Below are 24,799 nucleotides of genomic sequence, written 5' to 3'. Positions count from 1 at the left end.
TATCTAAAATGGTGAGGAAGTTACTTTTAAAGAATGACCAGGCATCCTCAACTGACGGGATGAGGTCAATGTCCTTCCAGGATACCCGGGCCAGGTCGATTAGAAATGCCTGCTCACAGAAGTGTTTTAGGGAGCGTTTGACAGTGATGAGGGGTGGTCGTTTGACTGCGGCTCCGTAGCGGATACAGGCAATGAGGCAGTGATCGCTGAGATCCTGGTTGAAGACAGCGGAGGTGTATTTGGAGGGCCAGTTGGTCAGGATGACGTCTATGAGGGTGCCCTTGTTTACAGATTTAGGGTTGTACCTGATGGGTTCCTTGATGATTTGTGTGAGATTGAGGGCATCAGTTTAGTTTATTTTATTTTTTTACAGGGACAGTGCACATTAATCAACGTTTCAGTAAAAGTGCCGGTTTTAGCCAGCCGGCTAATTTTCAACCGCAGTCCCTGGGCAGGTTATTAAAAACAATTACAATATAGACAATAGCACCATAGAACAAGCAAGACATAGCAACATGGGACAAGCAAGACATAGCATACAGACAGAGCAACATAGAACAAAAAGCAGCAAGACAAAATTCATAAAAGCAACAAAGTGTTTCCACACCTCACAAGCTACAGACAACAGACAACATGGAAAGCGGTAACACACAGCTAGGGACCATGTTCACAAATCTGATTGACCTTTAGCCATGTCCTCAAGCATTTTGTGAAAGTGTGATATGTGGTGCAGTTATGTGTGTCTGATGGCAGTGTATTCCAGACATGGGAAGCTCTCACAGAGAATGCAGATTTACTAAAGGTGCTTTTCCTTAGGGGAACTATACAGTCACCTCTCATGGCAGACCTTGTGGATCTGCTGCCATATGTCTGATTGTAGGACTGCCGGGGTGTTAAGCATATCCCAGTTTAGGTCACCTAACAGAACAAACTCTGAAGCTAGATGGGGGGCAATCAATTCACAAATGGTGTCCAGGGCACAGCTGGGAGCTGAGGGGAGTCGGTAGCAGGCGGCAACAGTGAGAGACTTATTTCTGGAGAGAGTAATTTTCAAAATTAGTAGTCCGAACTGTTTGGGTATGGACCTGGAAAGTATGACATTACTTTGCAGGCTATCTCTGCAGTAGACTGCAACTCCTCCCCCTTTGGCAGTTCTATCTAGATGGAAAATGTTATAGTTGGGTATGGAAATCTCAGAATTTTTGGTGGCCTTCCTGAGCCAGGATTCAGACACGGCAAGGACATCAGGGTTAGCAGAGTGTGCTAAAGCAGTGAGTAAAACAAACTTAGGGAGGAGGCTTCTGATGTTGACATGCATGAAACCAAGGCTTTTTCGATCACAGAAGTCAACAAATGAGGGTGCCTGGGGACATGCAGGGCCTGGGTTTACCTCCACATCACCCGCGGAACAGAGGAGGAGTAGTATGAGGGTGCGGCTAAAGGCTATCAAAACTGGTCGCCTAGAGCGTTGGGAACAGAGAATAAAAGGAGCAGGTTTCTGGGCATGGTAGAATATATTCAGGGCATAATGCGCAGACAGGGGTATGGTGGGGTGCGGGTACAGCGGAGGTAAGCCCAGGCACTGGGTGATGATGAGAGGTTGTATCTCTGGACATGCTGGTTGTAATGGGTGAGGTCACCACATGTGTGGGAGGTGGGACAAAGGAGGTATCAGGGGTATGAAGAGTGGAACTAGGGGCTCCATTGTAAACTAAAACAATGATAACTAACCTGAACAACAGTATACAAGGCATATTGACATTTGAGAGAGACATACAGCGAGGCATACAGTAATCACAGGTGTTGAATTGGGAGAGCTAACTAAAACAGTAACTAAAACAGTAGGTGAGACAACAACAGCTAATCAGCTAGCACAACAACAGCAGGTAAAATGGTGTTGACTAGGCAGGGAGGGTCGGTTTATCTATACACAGAGCCTGAGTGCGGCTGGGGCCGACAGATAAAACATAAACAAGCAGAATGGAGTACCGTGATTAATGGACAGTCCAGCATGCATCAGCTATGTAGCCAAGTGATCAGTGAAGATGAGAAGTACGAGACTGGAAACAAAGTGTACTACAAAGTGTACTACAAACGAGTTGACTGTCAAGTGTGGAAAGGTAGTCATTGGCCGAGATGGTGTGGTGATATTTGTGAGACACGGAGGCACCATTTTTAAGGTGCATCACTCAAGATTGTGGAAAGTAAATTATCAACAAGATGGAGGGTCAGTTGCCGAGAATCAGCCTCCTACTGAAATGAACAAAAAGGACACATTATTAATAACCTCTTGGGAAGCATTTTCACTTTTGGATAAATAGCGTGCCCAATTTCAACTTCCTGCTACTCATGCCAGGAATATAAGATATGCATATTATTAGTAGATGTGGATAGAAAACACTCTGAAGTTTCTAAAACTGTTTGAATCATGTCTGTGAGTATAACAGAACTTATGTAGCAGGCAAAACACCGAGGACTAACCGTTCAGATTTTTTTTTAAATTTTAAGGTCACTGTCTGTTCAATGATTTCTCAATGGGAAATTATATTTATTAGGCAACTTATTTGCAGTTCCTACCGCGTCCACTGGATGTCACCAGACTTTGGAATTTGGTTTAGGTTAATCCTTTGTGCAATGAAGAAGTACGGCCATCTTGGAACAGGGTAACGTTATGTGTACTGTTAATAGTTGCGCAAGACTTGAAAAGTAGCTTTAGTTTGTGATCCTCCTGTATTGAAAATAGATAGACCCGTCTTCAATTTGATTGGTTATTAACGTTTAAAAATACCTAAAGTTGTATTAAAAAAGTAGTTTGAAATGTTTTGGCAAAGTTTACAGGTAACTTTTGAGATATTTTGTAGTGACATTCCGCAAATTGGAAGCTGTTTTTTTCTGGATCAAACGCGCCAAATAAATTGACATTTTGGATATATATCGACGGAATTAATCAAACAAAAGGACCATTTGTGATGTTTATGGGACATATTGGCCAACGAAAGAAGCTTGTCAAATGTAAGGGATGATTTATATTTTATTTCTGCGTTTTGTGTGTTGCCTGCAGGGTTGAAATATGCTATTGTCTCTTTGTTTACTGTTGTGCTATCATCAGATAATAGCTTCTTATGTTTTCGCCGAAAAGCCATTGACCAGGTGAGAAATTTGCGTCCCGCCTATCCCAGAGAGTTAACAGACACAAGACTACCAGAAACTGACACTGGAAGTGGAGCAGACACCTTCAGCCATGCCACTGGTAATACTGTTAAGGGTTCAAATGAGGAAAACATTCAACAACAGACACATGTGTTATTAAGACAACATGGTTGTTCCAATCTGAAAACTGGACAAACTGTTAAATACATGGACAGAGAAAGTGGTATTCCACACACAGCAACCGTCATTGGACGAGCAGGAAAAGCCAAAGGACAACACCAGAACTGGTCCAACTTGCAGTACTCTGAACCAGCTACACTTGAAAATTTCAAAATGATGATGTACTTGAAACAAATGATGTTTCATTTGACTCTAAACTAGATGAGCTCAGTAATTAGAGAAAAAATTGAATGTTTGAGGAAGTGAAAGACATTGGCCAAAAATGTGTCTCAACAATTTGGGTGTGTCCCTTAAAGAACTGGAATAGTGCCAAAAGACTAATCTAGTGGCTAGAGGTTTAGAGGAGCTGGCTGCTAAACAACTCCCAAACGACTCATCTAGTGGCTAGAGGTTTAGAGGAGCTGGCTGCTAAACAACTCCCAAACGACTCATCTAGTGGCTAGAGGTTTAGAGGAGCTGGCTGCTAAACGACTCCCAAAAGACTCACCAACATGCGCCTCAGAGTCACTCAGATTGCTGCTGACAGTGATTTGGAGGACTTGCCTGTCATGTTGATGACTTCATCTGGGGTGGCTCACAGACCTTCGCTACAACTGTGATTCCACACCTCAAAGCTGCTTTCCCGGTCCAACACAAAGGAGCAGCTTGCTGACTGTCTGACTACAAAGGGAGCATCAGGTCTTGTGCTCCTAAAGACACTCAGTAATGGAAAGTGGCAGCTTGCTGACTGTCTGACTACAAAGGGAGCATCAGGTCTTGTGCTCCTAAAGACACTCAGTAATGGAAAGTGGCAGCTTGCTGACTGTCTGACTACAAAGGGAGCATCAGGTCTTGTGTTCCTAAAGACTCTCAGTAATGGAAAGTGGCAGCTTGACTAATACAAATATAAACTGAGTCACACAACCCATTTGTAATGAGGAACTTAAATAATACTTGGGACATTTCATTATTTTGTTGGTTTATTTGTCTTTAAAGAAAAGTGGGAAATTGTTAAGTTCGTGTTTTAAGTCTCCCTATATTTCTGTTACTACGGTGATATCGCTCTGTTATTATTAGTACAACTGGGAGTGTCAGTGTTGATGGACCTGGCCTGAGTGTCATGGCAACCATTTGTATTGTATTTTATTTCACCAGGTAGGTAAAATAACCAGGTAGACCTTTATTTAACCAGGTATTTAACCAGGTATTTAACCAGGTAGACTAGTTGAGAACAAGTTCTCATTTGCAACTGCGACCTGGCCAAGATAAAGCGTAGCAATTCGACACATACAACAACACAGAGTTACACATGGAATAAACAAAACATACAGTCAATAATACAGTAGAACAAAAGAAAACAAAAAGTCTATATACAGTGAGTGCAAATGAGGTAAGATAAGGGAGTTAAGGCAATAAATAGGCCATGGTGGCAAAGTAATTACAATATAGAAATTAAACACTGGAATGGTAGATCGGCAGAATATGAATGTGCAGGTAGAGATATTGGGGTGCAAAGGAGCAAAATAAATAAATAAATAACAGTATGGGGATGAGGTAGGTAGATAGATGGGCTGTTTACAGATGGGCTATGTACAGGTGCAGTGATCTGTAAGCTGCTCTGACAGCTGGTGCTTAAAGCTAGTGCGGGAGATATGAGTCTCCAGCTTCAAAGATTTTTGCAATTTGTTCCAGTCATGGGCAGCAGAGAACTGGAAGGAAAGACGACCAAAGGAGGTATCATGTTGTGGAAATACGGTGGAGTAAACGTTGTTCAACTGGAACACGTTGTTTCATTTTGAACACTGTTTATTCAATACAATCTAAATCTGATACCTCACTGTCTAAATAGATATGGTGTGGACTGTATACTCAATACAATCTAAATCTGATACCTCACTGTCTGTCTTCTGACTGATACTGCTTTTTAAACTGGTCTGGTCAGGCTATTCAAATATTTGTACTATAGATGTTTCTATCTACAAGCAATAATTTGATGTTTTCTAATATTGATAGCTATGCATTAATGACTGCATGTATGGCAGGTTTCAGGACACTGATATATCTGAATGTGTAGAAAAAATATACTGCCACTATTTTCACCACCAAAGAAATTCAGTGTGATTTTAATATGATTTGACTCTTTGCAGGCTGTCAGGCTGTCTAGTCACAGAGGAAGCCTGTGCTTCTCTGTTCTCAGCTCTGAGGTCAAACCCCTCACACCTGAGAAAGTTGGATCTGAGTAACAATGACCTGAAGGATTCAGGAGTGAAGCTGCTCTCTGCTGGACTGGAGGATCCCCACTGCAAACTGGAGACTCTGAGGTCAGTATTCCTGTAGTTGGTCAACAAGTGATAACTGTTGACCAGATCCACATGTGTTTACCAGACACATAGTCCACACCATATGTGTTTGGACAGTGAAGCTTACAGTTTTAAATATGGTGCAATGCTCCAGCATTTTGGATTTGAGATAGAATGTTTCATATTAGGTAACAGTACAGAATGTCACATTTTATTTGAGGGTATTTTCATAAATATCTGTTTTATCGTTTAGAAATGAAATGAAAGCACTTTATGTATCTAGTTCTCACATTTGAAGAATTATTAATTATTTGGACAATTTCACTTATATTGTATTAAAGTATGATATGAAAGCACTTTATGTATGTAGTTCTCCCATTTGAAAAGTCGTAATTATTCGGTTATATTCACTTATAGTGTATTAAAGTAGTCATAAGTTTAGTATTTGGTCCCATATTCCATGACTGCAGTGATTACATCAAACTTGTGATTCTACTAACTTGTTGAATTAATTAGCAGTTTGTCTTGGTTGTGTTTTGGATGTTTTTCCTAATAGAAACTGAATGGTGAATAATGCCCTGTCATTTTGCAGTCACTTCACTTGTATTGTCAGTAAGAATAGAAGATGTTTCTGAACACTTCTACATTTACATTACATTTACATTTAAGTCATTTAGCAGACGCTCTTATCCAGAGCGACTTACAAATTGGTGCATTCACCTTATGACATCCAGTGGAACAGTAGTGCATCTAAATCTTTTAAGGGGGTGTGAGGGATTACTTTATCCTATCCTAGGTATTCCATAAAGAGGTGGGGTTTCAGGTGTCTCCGGAAGGTGGTGATTGACTCCGCTGTCCTGGCGTCGTGAGGGAGTTTGTTCCACCATTGGGGGGCCAGAGCAGCGAACAGTTTTGACTGGGCTGAGCGGGAACTGTACTTCCTCAGTGGTAGGGAGGCGAGCAGGCCAGAGGTGGATGAACGCAGTGCCCTTGTTTGGGTGTAGGGCCTGATCAGAGCCTGGAGGTACTGAGGTGCCGTTCCCCTCACAGCTCCGTAGGCAAGCACCATGGTCTTGTAGCGGATGCGAGCTTCAACTGGAAGCCAGTGGAGAGAGCGGAGGAGCGGGGTGACGTGAGAGAACTTGGGAAGGTTGAACACCAGACGGGCTGCGGCGTTCTGGATGAGTTGTAGGGGTTTAATGGCACAGGCAGGGAGCCCAGCCAACAGCGAGTTGCAGTAATCCAGACGGGAGATGACAAGTGCCTGGATTAGGACCTGCGCCGCTTCCTGTGTGAGGCAGGGTCGTACTCTACGGATGTTGTAGAGCATGAACCTACAGGAACGGGCCACCGCCTTGATGTTAGTTGAGAACGACAGGGTGTTGTCCAGGATCACGCCAAGGTTCTTAGCGCTCTGGGAGGAGGACACAATGGAGTTGTCAACCGTGATGGCGAGATCATGGAACGGGCAGTCCTTCCCGGGAGGAAGAGCAGCTCCGTCTTGCCGAGGTTCAGCTTGAGGTGGTGATCCGTCATCCACACTGATATGTCTGCCAGACATGCAGAGATGCGATTCGCCACCTGGTCATCAGAAGGGGAAAGGAAGATTAATTGTGTGTCATCTGCATAGCAATGATAGGAGAGACCATGTGAGGTTATGACAGAGCCAAGTGACTTGGTGTATAGCGAGAATAGGAGAGGGCCTAGAACAGAGCCCTGGGGGACACCAGTGGTGAGAGCACGTGGTGTGGAGACGGATTCTCGCCACGCCACCTGGTAGGAGCGACCTGTCAGGTAGGACGCAATCCAAGCGTGGGCCGCGCCGGAGATGCCCAACTCGGAGAGGAGGATCTGATGGTTCACAGTATCGAAGGCAGCCGATAGGTCTAGAAGGATTTGAGCAGAGCAGAGGAGAGAGAGTTAGCTTTAGCAGTGCGGAGCGCCTCCGTGATACAGAGAAGAGCAGTCTCAGTTGAATGACTAGTCTTGAAACCTGACTGATTTGGATCAAGAAGGTCATTCTGAGAGAGATAGCGGGAGAGCTGGCCAAGGACGGCACGTTCAAGAGTTTTGGAGAGAAAAGAAAGAAGGGATACTGGTCTGTAGTTGTTGACATCGGAGGGATCGAGTGTAGGTTTTTTCAGAAGGGGTGCAACTCTCGCTCTCTTGAAGACGGAAGGGACGTAGCCAGCGGTCAGGGATGAGTTGATGAGCGAGGTGAGGTAAGGAGAAGGTCTCCGGAAATGGTCTGGAGAAGAGAGGAGGATAGGGTCAAGCGGGCAGGTTGTTGGGCGGCCGGCCGTCACAAGACGCGAGATTTCATCTGGAGAGAGGGGAGAAAGAGGTCAGAGCACAGGGTAGGGCAGTGTGAGCAGAACCAGCGGTGTCGTTTGACTTAGCAAACGAGGATCGGATGTCGTCGACCTTCTTTTCAAAATGGTTGTGAAGTCATCTGCAGAGAGGGAGGAGGGGGATTCAGGAGGGAGGAGAAGGTGGCAAAGAGCTTCCTAGGGTTAGAGGCAGATGCTTGGAATTTAGAGTGGTAGAAAGTGGCTTTAGCAGCAGAGAGAGAAGAGAAAATGTAGAGAGGAGGGAGTGAAAGGATGCCAGGTCCGCAGGGAGGCGAGTTTTCCTCCATTTCCGCTCGACTGCCCGGAGCCCTGTTCTGTGAGCTCGCAATGAGTCGTCGAGCCACGGAGCGGGAGGGAGGACCGAGCCGGCCTGGAGGATAGGGGACATAGAGAGTCAAAGGATGCAGAAAGGGAGGAGAGGAGGGTTGAGGAGGCAGAATCAGGAGATAGGTTGGAGAAGGTTTGAGCAGAGGGAAGAGATGATAGGATGGAAGAGGAGAGAGTAGCGGGGGAGAGAGAGCGAAGGTTGGGACGGCGCGATACCATCCGAGTAGGGGGCAGTGTGGAAGTGTTGGATGAGAGCGAGAGGAAAAGGATACAAGGTAGTGGTCGGAGACTTGGAGGAGTTGCAATGAGGTTAGTGAAAGAACAGCATCTAGTAAAGATGAGGTTGAGCGTGTTTCCTGCCTTGTGAGTAGGGGGAAGGTGAGAGGGTGAGGTCAAAAGGAGAGGAGTGGAAAGAAGGAGGCAGAGAGGAATGAGTCAAAGGTAGACGTGGGGAGGTTAAAGTCGCCCAGAACTGTGAGAGGTGAGCCGTCCTCAGGAAAGGAGCTTATCAAGGCATCAAGCTCATTGATGAACTCTCCGAGGGAACCTGGAGGGCGATAAATGATGTTAAGCTTGAAAGGGCTGGTAACTGTGACAGCATGGAATTCAAAGGAGGCGATAGACAGATGGGTAAGGGGAGAAAGAGAGAATGACCACTTGGGAGAGATGAGGATCCCGTGCCACCACCCCGCTGACCAGAAGCTCTCGGGTGTGCGAGAACACGTGGGCAGACGAAGAGAGAGCAGTAGGAGTAGCAGTGTTGTCTGTGGTGATCCATGTTTCCGTCAGTGCCAAGAAGTCGAGGGACTGGAGGGAGGCATAGGCTGAGATGAACTCTGCCTTGTTGGCCGCAGATCGGCAGTTCCAGAGGCTACCGGAGACCTGGAACTCCACGTGGGTCGTGCGCGCTGGGACCACCAGATTAGGGTGGCCGCGGCCACGCGGTGTGGAGCGTTTGTATGGTCTGTGCAGAGAGGAGAGAACAGGGATAGACAGACACATAGTTGACAGGCTACACAAGAGGCTACGCTAATGCAAAGGAGATTGGAATGACAAGTGGACTACACGTCTCGAGTGTTCAGGAAGTTAAGCTGACGTAGCAAGAATCTTATTGACTAAAATGATTAAAATGAACAGTACTGCTGAAGTAGGCTAGCTGGCAGAGGCTGCGTTGTTGACTATGTAGGCTAGCTGGCAGTGGCTGCGTTGTTGACACTACACTAATCAAGTCGTTCCGTTGAGTGTAATAGTTTCTACTGTGCTGCTATTCGGGGCTAGCTAGCTAGCTAGCAGTGTTGATTACGTTACGTTGCGTTAAAAGAACGACAATAGCTGGCTAGCTAACCTAGGAAATCGCTCTAGACTACACAATTATCTTTGATACAAGACGGCTATGTAGCTAGCTATGTAGCTAGCTACGATCAAACAAATCAAGCCGTTGTACTGTAATGAAATTAAATGAAAAAAATGTGATACTACCTGTGGAGCGAGCGAAATGCGACGGAATGTTGAGTGCGGAAGTTCTGTTCGGTAGACGTTGGCTAGCTGTTGGCTAGCTAGCAGTGTCTCCTACGTTAAGGACGACAAATAGCTGGCTAGCTAACCTCGGTAAATTAAGATAATCACTCTAAAACTACACACTCTAAACTACACAATTATCTTGGATACGAAGACAGCAAAGACAACTATGTAGCTAGCTAACACTACACTAATCAAGTCGTTCAGTTGAGTGTAATAGTTGTGCTGCTAATCGGTAGACGGTGGACGTTAGCTAGCTGGCTAGCTGCAGGGCAGATAGCAGAGTAGACTGCGTTAGGATGACGAAATACGATAATTACGCAATTATCTATGATACAAAGACGGCTATGTAGCTAGCTAAGAAGAAATTGCTAAGATTAGACAAATCAAACCGTTGTACTATAATGAAATGTAATGAAATGTAATACTACCTGCGGACCGAGTGGAGATGCGACCGCTCGCTCCAACCCGGAAGTTATGTGGATGCTACTATGATTATGAATAATCATGAATGAATCGTTAATGATGACGAATGAGAAAGTTACAGAGGCACAAAGATCAGACCCCCTCTGTTATTGGTAATGGTGAGAGGTTAGCATGTTTTGTTGTATCCTCTGTTATTGGTAATGGTGAGAGGTTAGCATGTTTTGTTGTAGCCTCTGTTATTGGTAATGGTGAGAGGTTACCATGTTTTGTTGTAGCCTCTGTTATTGGTAATGGTGAGAGGTTAGCATGTTTTGTTGTAGTCTATGTTATTGGTAATGGTGAGAGGTTAGCATATTTTGTTGTATGCTCTGTTATTGGTAATGGTGAGAGGTTAGTATGTTTTGTTGTATCCTCTGTTATTGGTAATGGTGAGAGGTTAGCATGTTTTGTTGTAGCCTCTGTTATTGCTAATGGTGAGAGGTTATCATGTTTTGTTGTAGCCTCTGTTATTGGTAATGGTGAGAGGTTAGCATGTTTTGTTGTAGCCTCTGTTATTGGTGATGGTGAGAGGTTAGCATGTTTTGTTGTAGCCTCTGTTATTGGTAATGGTGAGAGATTAGCATGTTTTGTTGTAGCCTCTGTTATTGGTAATGGTGAGAGGTCAGCATGTTTTGTTGTAGCCTCTGTTATTGGTAATGGTGAGAGGTTAGTATGTTTTGTTGTATCCTCTGTTATTGGTAATGGTGAGAGGTTAGCATGTTTTGTTGTAGCCTCTGTTATTGGTAATGGTGAGAGGTTAGCATGTTTTGTTGTAGCCTCTGTCACCTCATATGGAACAGATATGTATTAAAATATCCTCAAATAAAAGGTGACATTATATATTGTCACCTCAAATGAAACATTTGATCTGAAATCCAAAATGATGGAGTATAGAGCCACATTTAAAATGTTAGCTTCACTGTCAAAATATATATGGTGTGGACTGTATACTCAATACAATCTAAATCTGATACCTCACTGTCTAAATAGATATGGTGTGGACTGTATACTCAATACAATCTAAATCTGATACCTCACTGTCTGTCTTCTGACTGATACTGCTTTTTAAACTGGTCTGGTCAGTCTACTCAAATATTTGTACTTTATGGCTTTCTTTATTCACCCAATACTTTAGGAATTTGTGATGCATTTATTCATTTATGACAGGACACTGATGTATCTGAATATGTTGAAAAAATATTCTTCATATAAAAATAAATATTATATATATTATTGTCACTATTTTCACCACCAAAGAATAGCAGTGTGATTTTAATATGATTTGACTATTTGCAGGCTATCAGGCTGTCTAGTCACAGAGGAAGGCTGTGCTTCTCTGGTCTCAGCTCTGAGGTCACACCCCTCACACCTGAGAGAGCTGGACGTGAGCTACAATCACCCAGGAGACTCAGGAGTCAGACTGCTCTCTGCTGGACTGGAGGATCCACACTGCAGACTGGAGAAACTCAAGTATGTAGAGGGTTTATGTCAACGTTCATATCAGACATGTTTGACTTATCAGGTATGTTAAGACAAACATTGTTGTCACCACTTTTACAAATGATATGCTGTGTGTGAGTTCAGTGTGTGTGTGTGTGTGTGTGTGTGTGTGTGTGTGTGTGTGTCACTCAATGTCTGTTCTTCTGCTTTCCACTACAGTGTGGAACATGGTGGAGGGTACACAATGAAACCTGGGCCTAGAAAATGTGAGTGTTGACTGCTGTGAAGAATATGACTAAGAATAAGTCTTAATACAAGTTAAGTCAAAGACCACCATCATTACTGACTTGGTCATATTAAATATCAGCTGTAGTTCTACAGAAGCAGTTTACAAAGAGTTGATTTGACTGTGTGTGTGTGCGCGTGTGTGTGTGTGTGTGTGTGTGTGTGTGTGTGTGTGTGTGTGTGTGTGTGTGTGTGTGTGTGTGTGTGTGTGTGTGTGTGTGTGTGTGTGTGTGTAATTAATGTGACTAAGTGTGTTTTATATTACCATACACTATAACATATGATCATTCAACAAGTCTCAAGTTACCTTAACTTTTCCTTTTTGATACCTAGAAACATCTACAATAAATGAATTAGTGAAAAGTGAGTTAACATTCTAATGTGAATGATGATGATTTCTAATATTGTGTCTGGTTTCATCCATCAGATGTCTGTTATCTCACACTGGACCTAAACACAGTAAACAGTCTCCTCTCTGTCTGAGGAGAACGGAAAGGTGACATGTAGGAGAGAAGCAGCCGTATCCTGATCACCCAGAGAGATTTGAGGACTATAGACAGGTGCTGTGTAGAGAGGTCTGACTGGGCGCTGCTACTGGGAGGTAGAGTGGAGTGGGAGAGGGGTTGGTATAGGAGTGACATATAAAGGAATCAACAGGAGAGGATGGGGTGGCTGTGGGCTTGGATACAATGACAAGTCCTGGAGTCTGTACTGCTCTGACCACAGTTACGCTGCCTGGCACAATAGTAATCCCACTACCATAGACGTCCTCTCCAGCTCCCACAGAGTAGGAGTGTATCTGGACTGGCCAGCCGGCACTCTGTCCTTCTATAGAGCCTCCTCTGACACACTGACCCACCTGTACACATTCACCTCCATTCACTGAGCCACTCTATCCAGGGTTTTATCTTTGGTATGATGGTGCCTCAGTGTCTCTGTGTCAGTGATACACACACACATTGAACACACACACACACACAGACACAGACACACTCATTGGGCACACACACACACACACACATACACACACACACACACACTGGACATGTACACACACACACTGGACACACACATTGGACACACACATATATTGGACACACTCACATACACACAGCCACAAAAGATTCACACAATGGACACTGGACACACACACACTGGACACACACACACACACACTGGACACACACACACACACACACACACTGGACACACGCACACACACACTGGAAAACACGTTGGACACAGACACATATTGGACACATACACACACACATTTGGATACACACACACACACACACAAACACACACACAATGGACACACACACACACACACATATTGGACACACAAACACATTGGACACACACACATACATATTGGGGACACACACACACACACACACACACACACACACACACACACACTGGACACACACACACACTGAACACACACACACACTGGACACACACATTGGACACACACACACACACTGAACACACACACAACACACACACACACACACACACACAGACACGCTGGACACAGACACACACAAACACTGGACACATACACACACACAAACACTGGACACATACACACAGACACACACATTGGACAAGCACACACACATTGGACACACAAACCCTGGACACACACACACATTGGACACACAAACCCTGGACACATACACATACACACACACACTGGACACAAACACATTGGATACCCACACACTGGACACACAAACCCTGGACACACACACACTGGACACACACTGGACACAAACACATTGGATACCCACACACTGGACACACAAACCCTGGACACACACACACTGGACACACACTGGATACACACACACATGCTGGACACACACACACACACTGGACACACACCAGTGGATGCTAGGCAGTTTCTGTATCACAGCTTCTATCCCAGTTCTATCCGCCTGTTAAATCAGTTTCTGGACCACAGGTTCTAGAACAGCTTCGATCCCAGTTCTATCTGCCTGTTAAATCAGTTTCTGGACCACAGGTTCTAGAACAGCTTCGATCCCAGTTCTATCTGCCTGTTAAATCAGTTTCTGGACCACAGGTTCCAGAACAGCTTCTATCCCAGTTCTATCTGCCTGTTAAATCTGTTTCTGGACCACAGGTTCTAGAACAGCTTCTTTCCCAGTTCTATCTGCCTGTTAAATCAGTTTCTGGACCACAGGTTCTAGAACATCTTCTATCCCAGTTCTATCTGCCTGTTAAATTAGTTTCTGGATCACAGGTTCTAGAACAGCTTCTAGCCCAGTTCTATCTGTCTGTTAAATCAGTTTCTGGACCACAGGTTCTAGAACAGCTTCTATCAGCTCTATCTGCCTGTTAAATCAGTTTCTGGACCACAGGTTCTAGAACAGCTTCTATCCCAGTTATATCTGCCTGTTAAATCATCAACCTGTTTCCATCAGACTATTAGCACATGACTGAACCTTTTGGTTCATTTTCTGATCTTTTACCACTTTGCATTTTTTATTATATATTTTACTGTTTGTGTTTGTGCCACAGGAGGTTGGTGGGACCTTAATTGGGGAGGACAGGCTTGTAATGGCTGGAGGGGAATAAGTGGAATGGTATCAAACACGTGGTTTCCATGTGTTCCATTTCATTCACTCTGTTCCAGACATTATTATGAGCCGTCCTCCCCTCACTAGTCTCCACTGGTATGTACTGTCCTATATGTGAGAGAGCTCCAACAAGGAATTACAATGTATGTATTACTTTTAATACCTGCAAATGGCAAATAAACTACTTGAACTCCTTATGAATGTCTGCAGCCAGCTAGGCTGTTGGCGTCTGACAAGAGGTGAAAATACTGTATGTCAGGAATATTCTGCAAATGTTGATGAAGACGTCACTCAATACACCCAAAACAACATGCAGTCTTTCCACAAGACTCCCATGAAGTTATAGTGTGACGTAATGAGTTGACGTTAAAGTAATTATTCTCAGAACATTGTTTTATACTGTTTTAGATGGATCCTCTGTTTATCATCTTGTTTTATACTGCTTTAGATGGATCCTCTGTTTATCATCTTGTTTTATACTGTTTTAGATGGATCCTCTGTTCATCATCTTGTTTTATACTGCTTTAGATGGATCCTCTGTTTATCATCTTGTTTTATACTGTTTTAGATGGATCCTCTGTTTATCATCTTGTTTTATACTGCTTTAGATGGATCCTCTGTTTATCATCTTGTTTTATACTGTTTTAGATGGATCCTCTGTTTATCATCTTGTTTTATACTGTTTTAGATGGATCCTCTGTTTATCATTGTCATGACGTTGGCCTGGGGGGTAGGTTTATGACAGTCATAAATACCTCTTCCACCTTTTTCCTCTCTCTATCCTACTGATGTTACATTTGCAAAACCCTTGGTTAACATAGAGATTCTGGGAACATCAGTAGGTGGGGGGAAATGAACTATATTATGGTTATCCGACCAATGGAACATATGCGGTGGTACTTAATGAATATGATGTCAGTTCGGTTGTCATCTGAGACATTCTCATCAATGATAAGATGACATAAACTCTACAGTGGAAAGTCTACACATCAGAGTTATCGGATTCACATGGAATTATTGTTCAATTTAAATGTTTGAATATGAAATTATTCGTGATGGGATGAAATGTTAGCTTCTAAAATGTGAGATTTGGGTTTTCATAAGGTTAGGGCTCTGCTCAATCAGCCCCTGTGAAGGGACATGGGCTAGAAAACTTTTCAAACACGCCCTCCTCTCCCTTCCTATATCAGCCCTTGACGACAATATAACCTCCTGTTCCGAGGACGTGAGGACGACGGTCTGATGTCAGAATGGTTCAGATAATAACTACAGAACGAAGCCAACATCAGCGTGAGCTTTGGTTGCGAATGGTATGAGCTTTGAACTCTTATTCACTACAGAGGTGATACCTCCTAGCCGTTGAGTTAGCAACAGCAGATGCAAACGCAGGCTAGAAAGGAACAGAGAGAGTATCCCGTCTATCACACAATGACATTACTACAACATATCCAATTTACCAGCAGAGAGATTCTTCAAAGGACTCGGTTGGGCAACACGGCCTTCCATCTACCACCAACCTACCGAAGCGCAGCTCAGAGTAAATATTTATTGCATTTTCCTTTTCCAAATGGGCGGTGCTTTAGAATGCATAAGATAATGTATTTAAGATAGCACAGCTTCGGCCTTTGTTCCTCAGTCTTCCCGCTCTTTCACTCAAACCCAGCCCCTTTTCAAGCTGTCATATCTGTTCCGCCCGCTAGGGACGTTTTCCTTTATGACGTAATTTGTAATCAAGTTATGATTTAATTATGTGTATGTGTAATTCTGTGTGATTAGTTAGGTATTGAGTAAATGTTAAGGGAATTTGTATCAATGATGACTAATTATGTATACATTTCAATCAGGACGTACTAATCCGAATAGTAATATGTTACTGTATATGTACTAATCAGAATACTATTCTGTATGTGTATGAGTTTTCTTTCTTGATCCCAGTACTGAATATAATGTGTGGGAATGTGGTCAAGAGTTTAGTACAATGACTGTCTGTTCCTTGATACAAATGAATCAGACTGGCTAGAATGCTTATCTACACAAGAAAACCTTGACTCGTAAATTATATTAAATTGTTAGGGAGACGGATGTGGGAAGACTTGAGATACAGCCTTTGTACTGGAACGGAGATGGCACGGGTTGGTGTTGGAACTAATGACGTCATTTGGTAACCTGTATTGTGGCAGTACTCTCTTGAATAAACTCTGCTGTCTGACTTGAAGACTGGGCTCTGTCTATCATTATAGAATAAGGGAATTACAAATCCTTATGAATTGACAGAGTGTTTCATTTTAATTGGATATTAAAACATAGAGCAATTGAATTCCTTTAACAGTAAATAAATAAATAAACCCAATTTTGCATTGCTGGTTCAACTTGTTAGCCAGGGTTTGTGCAGATAACCAAGAATGTACAACTTTCAGATGAGACTGAATTAAGTTGACGATTAATGCTGCCTGCTATTGATGTAAAATATTACTAGGTCTTTAAGAGTTTATTCGGAAGATAACAGCTCTATAAATATTATTTTGTGGTGCCCGACTCTCTAGTTAATTACATTTACATGATTAGCTCAATCAGGTGATATTAATTACGGGGAAATTATTTTATAGAATTGCATGTCATATCACTTAATCCGGCATAGCCAAAGACACAACTTAACCTCTTCCCTCTACTCGGGACGCTTGCGTCCCAACTAGAGCTCTGGAAATGCAAATGTGCTACGCTAAATGCTAATAGTATTAGTTAAAACTCAAACGTTCATTAAAATACACATGCAGGGTATCGAATTAAAGCTACACTCGTTGTGAATCCAGGCAACAAGTCAGATTTTTAAAATGCTTTTCAGCGAAAGCATGAGAAGCTATTATCTGATAGCATGCAACAATAACACTACAACACAAAAGACCCGCAGGGGACGTAAACAAAATAATTAGCATTTCGGCGTTACACAAACCGCACAATAAAATAGAAAACATTCATTACCTTTCACCATCCTCTTTGTTGGCACTCCTAGATGTCGCATAAACACTATTGGGTCTTTATTTCGATTAAATCGGTCCATATAAAGCCTAGATATCGTTATATGTAGACTGTGTGATAAACGAAAAAAACATCGTTTCAAAACGTAACGTCATTTTTAAAATTCAAAAAGTCGACGATAAACTTTCACAAAACACTTGAGAAATACTTTTGTAATGCAACTTTAGGTATTAGTAAACGTTAATAAGCGATAAAATTCATCAGGAGGCGATGTAAAAATCATTAGCTGTCCGTCTGGAAAAATGTCAGCTAGAAACTCAGCAAAATATCCGGTCCTAGACCTGAAGAAATGCGCTGCCTTGCATGTGTTTGACCAAGAAAAAACTCGTAGGGAAATGACAAGACTCTAGACACCGTGTGGAAGCTGTAGGTACTGCAACCTCAGTCAATTAATTGTGGTTCACCTTTATCAATGGGTTCAAGTTGATATATATATATAAAAAAATATATATATAATATATTTTTCCATTTTCAGTGATCAGTTTTTCCTGTGCTTTTCGATGTAAATGCCGTTCTGGTAAAGCCACAGCAGTGATTTAACCAGTTTTATAAACGTCTGTGTGTTTTCTATCCACACAGACTAAGCAAATGCATATACTATAATATATAGCAATATATTTTTCCATTTTCAGTGATCAGTTTTTCCTGTGCTTTTCGATGTAAATGCCGTTCTGGTAAAGCCACAGCAGTGATTTAACCAGTTTTATAAACGTCTGAGTGTTTTCTATCCACACAGACTAAGCAAATGCATATACTATATTCCTGGCATGAGTAGCAGGGCGCTGAAATGTTGCGCGATTTTTAACAGAATGTTCAAAAAAGTAGAGGGTAGGAGGAAGAGGATAAGCCTGCAATGTATTCGCAGGCAGATATCATTGATAACAATAGCGAAGCTGACATTGTGACGCCAAAGACACAACATCATCTTGTTTTATACTTTTTTAGATGAATCCTCTGTTTATCATCTTGTTTTATACTGTTTTAGATGGACCCTCTCCTGTACTCCCTATTCACCCACGACTGCGTGGCCATGCACGCCTCCAACTCAATCATCAAGTTTGCGGACGACACAACAGTGGTAGGCTTGATTACCAACAACGACGGAGTGTGGTGTCAGGAAAATAACCTCACACTCAACGTCAACAAAACTAAGGAGATGATTGTGGACTTCAGGAAACAGCAGAGGGAACACCCCCCTATCCACATCGATGGATCAGTAGTGGAGAGGGTAGCAAGTTTTAAGTTCCTCGGCATACACATCACAGACAAACTGAATTGGTCCACTCACACTGACAGCGTCGTGAAGAAGGCGCAGCAGCGCCTCTTCAACCTCAGGAGGCTGAAGAAATTTGGCTTGTCACCAAAAGCACTCACAAACTTCTACAGATGCACAATCGAGAGCATCCTGGCGGGCTGTATCACCGCCTGGTACGGCAACTGCTCCGCCCTCAACCGTAAGGCTCTCCAGAGGGTAGTGAGGTCTGCACAACGCATCACCGGGAGCAAACTACCTGCCCTCCAGGACACCTACACCACCCGATGTTACAGGAAGGCCATAAAGATCATCAAGGACATCAACCACCCGAACCACTGCCTGTTCACCCCGCTATCATCCAGAAGGCGAGGTCAGTACAGGTGCATCAAAGCTGGGACCGAGAGACTGAAAAACAGCTTCTATCTCAAGGCCATCAGACTGTTAAACAGCCACCACTAACATTGAGTGGCTGCTGCCAACACACTGTCATTGACACTGACCCAACTCCAGCCACTTTAATAATGGGAATTGATGGGAAATGATGTAAATATATCACTAGCCACTTTAAACAATGCTACCTTATATAATGTTACTTACCCTACATTATTCATCTCATATGCATACGTATATACTGTACTCTAGATCATCAACTGCATTCTTATGTCACTAGCCACTTTAACTATGCCACTTTGTTTACTTTGTCTACATACTCATCTCATATGTATATACTGTACTCGATACCATCTACTGTATGCTGCTCTGTACCATCACTCATTCATATATCCTTATGTACATATTCCTTATCCCCTTACACTGTGTATAAGACAGTAGTTTTGGAATTGTTAGTTAGATTACTTGTTGGTTATCACTGCATTGTCGGAACTAGAAGCACAAGCATTTCGCTACACTCGCATTAACATCTGCTAACCATGTGTATGTGACAAATAAAATTTGATTTGATTTGATTTGATATCATCTTGTTTTATACTGTTTTAGATGGATCCTCTGTTTATCATCTTGTTTTATACTGTTTTAGATGGATCCTCTGTTTATCATCTTGTTTTATACTGTTTTAGATGGATCCTCTGTTTATCATCTTGTTTTATACTGTTTTAGATGGATCCTCTGTTTATCATCTTGTTTCATACTGTTTTAGATGGATCCTCTGTTTAGCATCTTGTTTTATACTGTTTTAGATGGATCCTCTGTTTATCATCTTGTTTTATACTGTTTTAGATGGATCCTCTGTTTATCATCTTGTTTTATACTGTTTTAGATGGATCCTCTGTTTATCATCTTGTTTTATACTGTTTTAGATGGATCCTCTGTTTATCATCTTGTTTTATACTGTTTTAGATGGATCCTCTGTTTATCATCTTGTTTTATACTGTTTTAGATGGATCCTCTGTTTATCATCTTGTTTTATACTGTTTTAGATGGATCCTCTGTTTATCATCTTGTTTTTTATCTGTCTTGTTTTTCCTACTCAGAAAAATTGACATTTTAGCTTGACCTAAAATAAAATGTAACATTTGACATTGTATTTTCTGTATCTTACTATATTGAAATCCTGAAATAAAAACAGTGTTATTGAACATCTCCCCTACAGCTGTAAACAGAGACTCTAGTATCTCAGAGAGGCTTTATCCTCTCACACTCCATCAAACAGTGTTATTGAACATCTCCCCTACAGCTGTAAACAGAGACTCTAGTATCTCAGAGAGGCTTTATCCTCTCACACTCCATCAAACAGTGAAACATTGTTTCTCTTATATTACAAAAAGGACATCCATCTCCGACATCTGAGTTAATGACAGAAACAAAAGCATTAACTGCAATGATGCCATGTATCACCCCTCATTACATATCACCAGTCCCCTTTAGTAACAGTGGCTTGTACAGTGTTCTCCATGCTGGCTTTACCTTGTCATCAACACCCTCCATTACATATCACCAGTCCCCTTTAGTAACGGTGGGTTGAACAGTGTTCTCCATGCTGGCTTTAACTTGTCATCAACACCCCCCATTACATATCACCAGTCCCCTGTACAGTGTTCTCCATGCTGGCTTTACCTTGTCATCAACACCCTCCATTACATATCACCAGTCCCCTGTACAGTGTTCTCCATGCTGGCTTTACCTTGTCATCAACACCCTCCATTACATATCACCAGTCCCCTTTAGTAACAGTGGCTTGTACAGTGTTCTCCATGCTGGCTTTACCTTGTCATCAACACCCTCCATTACATATCACCAGTCCCCTTTAGAAACGGTGGCTTGTACAGTGTTCTTCATGCTGGCTTTACCTTGACACACCAGTTTTACCCTCCAAGGAGTGTCTTTTCTATTTTTCAATATATCTTTATTTACAACCTTGACACACCCCCTATATAACTCCTTCCCATTCACCTCATCCAAACCCACCTCTTCCAACCCTCTCAAACCCACTAATAAAGCCTTTCTGTCTGACTCTGGGATATTGGGTGGAATCCTTAGTCTGTCTGACTCTGGGATATTGGGTGGAATCCTTGGAAATGGGTCGTCTTCATCTTGTCTTTTTGTAGTAACTATTGAGCATAATCCACTCTTCTGCTGACAGAGTCTTCCTGCAACTGTCCAGCAGTTTTCCTACAGTCCTTTCTGACACCCCCCCCTAAATGTTCAGCCAGCCGTCCTCCATCCATTAATGTGGGCCCAGCCATGTCCATTAACTTCCTGAGGGTGATGATTTTGCCCTTCAGCAGTATCTTGGTGATATGTGGAACAGTTTCAGTTGTACAGTCCAGTCTTGCCCCAAACACCAGAGGTTCCTCCAGCAGCATCTTGGTGATATGTGGAACAGCTTCAGTTGTACAGTCCAGTCTTGCCCCAAACACCAGAGGTTCCTCCAGCAGCCAATGCACTGACTTAGCCTTAGTGTGTCTGGACACCTTCATTATACTCCAAACCCTAAGAAGGCCTCTGTAAAATGGAGGTACTCCATCCCTAGAAATCTGGAAACTATCAACCAAAAATAAAGCCTTCTTTAAACCTAATCCCCCGACCTGCTGTAATACCAGACCTGCCACCCCTCTCCACACCACATTTTCCAGTCGATAAAGAAATAAACTGGAACAAACTGGAACCGGAAATAGCAACATGTACAAGACCCTGCCCTCCTCTTGGTGGATCCCAATGATATTTATCCCCCGAAAATCTACAGTAATTGCCTGTATCTTGGCCAGAGGGCCAGATAGTGGCTATAAACATGAAAAACGATGCCGCAGTGCAGAGGCAACCACATTATTAACAATAATAGACTGCCCCCTATATGACATACGAGATAGCAGCCAATGCCATCTCCTCATCCTCCCTTCCACCATATCAACCACACCATTCCAATGTTTTTCCATTGTCCCCTCATCCACTAGGAACACTCCTAGATACCCTTACACCATTCCGACCCCCCTGGCGAAGCCATGAACCCTCATCCCCTAGGAACACTCCAAGATACCCTTACACCATTCCAACCCCCCTGGCAAAGCCATGAACCCTCATCCCCTAGGAACACTCCAAGATACCCTTACACCATTCCGTCCCCCCTGGCAAAGCCATGAACCCTCATCCCCTAGGAACACTCCAAGATACCCTTACACCATTCCAACCCCCCCTGGCAAAGCCATGATCCCTCCTCCCCTAGGAACACTCCAAGATACCCTTACACCATTCCAACCCCCCTGGCAAAGCCATGAACCCTCATCCCCTAGGAACACTCCAAGATACCCTTACACCATTCCGTCCCCCCTGGCAAAGCCATGAACCCTCATCCCCTAGGAACACTCCAAGATACCCTTACACCATTCCAACCCCCCCTGGCAAAGCCATGATCCCTCCTCCCCTAGGAACACTCCAAGATACCCTTACACCATTCCAACCCCCCCTGGCAAAGCCATGATCCCTCCTCCCCTAGGAACACTCCAAGATACCCTTACACCATTCCAACCCCCCTGGCAAAGCCATGATCCCTCCAGACCATTTCCTAATCTGTGAAGCATAACTTTTTTCCAGATTTACCTTTGCAGGTTATTCCCTTAAATCGATCAACTATGAGACTCAAACTATCCACCTCCACTTGATGTTTCACCGTAGTAACTCCATCATCATGCTGAGAGACCAGTAGGAGGAATATCCTCTGAAAGGTTCACCCCATGCTGAGAGACCAGTAGGAGGAATATCCTCTGAAAGGTTCACCCCATGCTGAGAGACCAGTAGGAGGAATATCCTCTGAAAGGTTCACCCCATGTTGAGAGACCAATAGGAGGAATATCCTCTGAAAGGTTCACCCCTTCAATGTGACTTCTAATGCTATTTAGTAGTGGCTCTATAGCGATTGCATTTAACATTCCTGACAAAGAACACCCCTGTCTAGTTCCTCTACAAGCTTTTTTTTGAGGAGCACTCAAGCCACCGTTAACTTTCAATACACTTTCAATGTCACCCTGATCATGGCAATAAAACCAGAGCTGAAACCAAAAGCCTCCAAAGTGGACATAGAGGTATTGATGTTCAACTTGATCAAATGCCTTTTCTAATCAATTGAAATTAGACCAGCATCAACCCAACAGCCCTCGAAGTCCAGAACATCCAAAATCAGGGAAATGTTATCCCTATCTGCCTGCCGGGAACACAGTAGGACTGGTCTGTATGATGTGAAATGTTATCCCCTATATGCCTGCTGGGAACACAGTTGGACTGGTCCATAGGATTTGTCCCATCACCTCCGTCAGCCTGGTGGACAAAGCCTTGGACAAAATCTTATAATCAGTGCACATTAAGGCCACCGGCCTCCAGTTCTTCACCTCCATAGGGTCACCCTTTTCTGGCAGTAAGGTGAGGACAGCCCTTCTGCGGCTTAACGGTATGAACCCTCTAGTAAAACTATCGTTGACTCTCTCTCTCTCTCTCTCTCTCTCTCTCTCTCTCTCTCTCTCTCTCTCTCTCTCTCTCTCTCTCTCTCTCTCTCTCTCTCGTTGCTGTCCTCTTTCCAATTCCACTTGGGCTAGTGAGCTCCTGTCCTCTAGTGATCTCCTGTCATCTAGTGATCTCCTGTCCTCTAGTGATCTCCTGTCCTCTAGTGATCTACTGTCCTCTTTATAATTCCACTGGTAGAACTCAGTATAGAACTCTGTCATCTTTCTAATTCCACTTGGGCTAGTGATCTCCTGTCCTCTAGTGATCTACTGTCCTCTTTCTAATTCCACTTGGGCTAGTGAGCTCCTGTCCAACAACTGTTTTGAGGCAATGAATAATTATTCTTTGTCCATTCTTTTTCTCTAAACCAAAGAAACATTTGGATGAGGCATCCATTTCAGAGATTCCCTGAAAAGTACTTCTCATTTTTTTTCCCTCTTGAGTGCCTGAATATGGCCTTGATCTCCTGTGGTCTCAACTAACGTCAGGAGTTCCATTGTTTCAGACTCTAGGGTGTTCATTGATCTGCTGATATCTCTGGTGACATTCAGACTCCAGGGTGTTCATTGATCTGCTGATATCTCTGGTGACATTCATTGTGTATTGAATACAGAATTGTTGAATCTGGATTTTCCCTAATATCCCACCACTGTTGAAGATATGAAACTGTCCTCTTCAGACCTCCACCTCCCAGAAAAACTAAAACATTTCCTGAAGTGAGCGTCATTCAATAAAGTTCTTTTAAAATGTCAATATGCACTTGTGGGTTTTACAGCGTTAATGTTCACCACCTCTGTTACTAAACAATGATCAGAACACTGGGGTTTACAGTGTTAATGTCCACCACCTCTGTTACTAAACAATGACCAGAACACTGGGGTTTTGCAGTGTTAATGTCCACCACCTCTGTTACTAAACAATGATCAGAACACTGGGGTTTTACAGTGTTAATGT

The 24,799-nt window shown here is 43.1% G+C and overlaps 1 protein-coding gene across 1 annotated transcript in view; it reads left to right on the top strand.

Moving 5' to 3' along the window:
- Positions 1–24,799, top strand: part of LOC135570450 (NACHT, LRR and PYD domains-containing protein 12-like) — a 67,307-nt gene that overhangs the window by 33,122 nt on the left and 9,386 nt on the right. The window contains 1 exon segment of the mRNA XM_065016460.1: positions 5,457–5,630. Within this exon segment, the coding sequence (XP_064872532.1) occupies positions 5,457–5,630 (174 nt within the window).

Source organism: Oncorhynchus nerka, unplaced genomic scaffold, assembly GCF_034236695.1.
Source record: "Oncorhynchus nerka isolate Pitt River unplaced genomic scaffold, Oner_Uvic_2.0 unplaced_scaffold_973, whole genome shotgun sequence".
Taxonomy (NCBI): domain Eukaryota; kingdom Metazoa; phylum Chordata; class Actinopteri; order Salmoniformes; family Salmonidae; genus Oncorhynchus; species Oncorhynchus nerka.
Note: the sequence above shows the minus strand (reverse complement) of the source record. Positions and strands in the feature narration are given on the sequence as shown.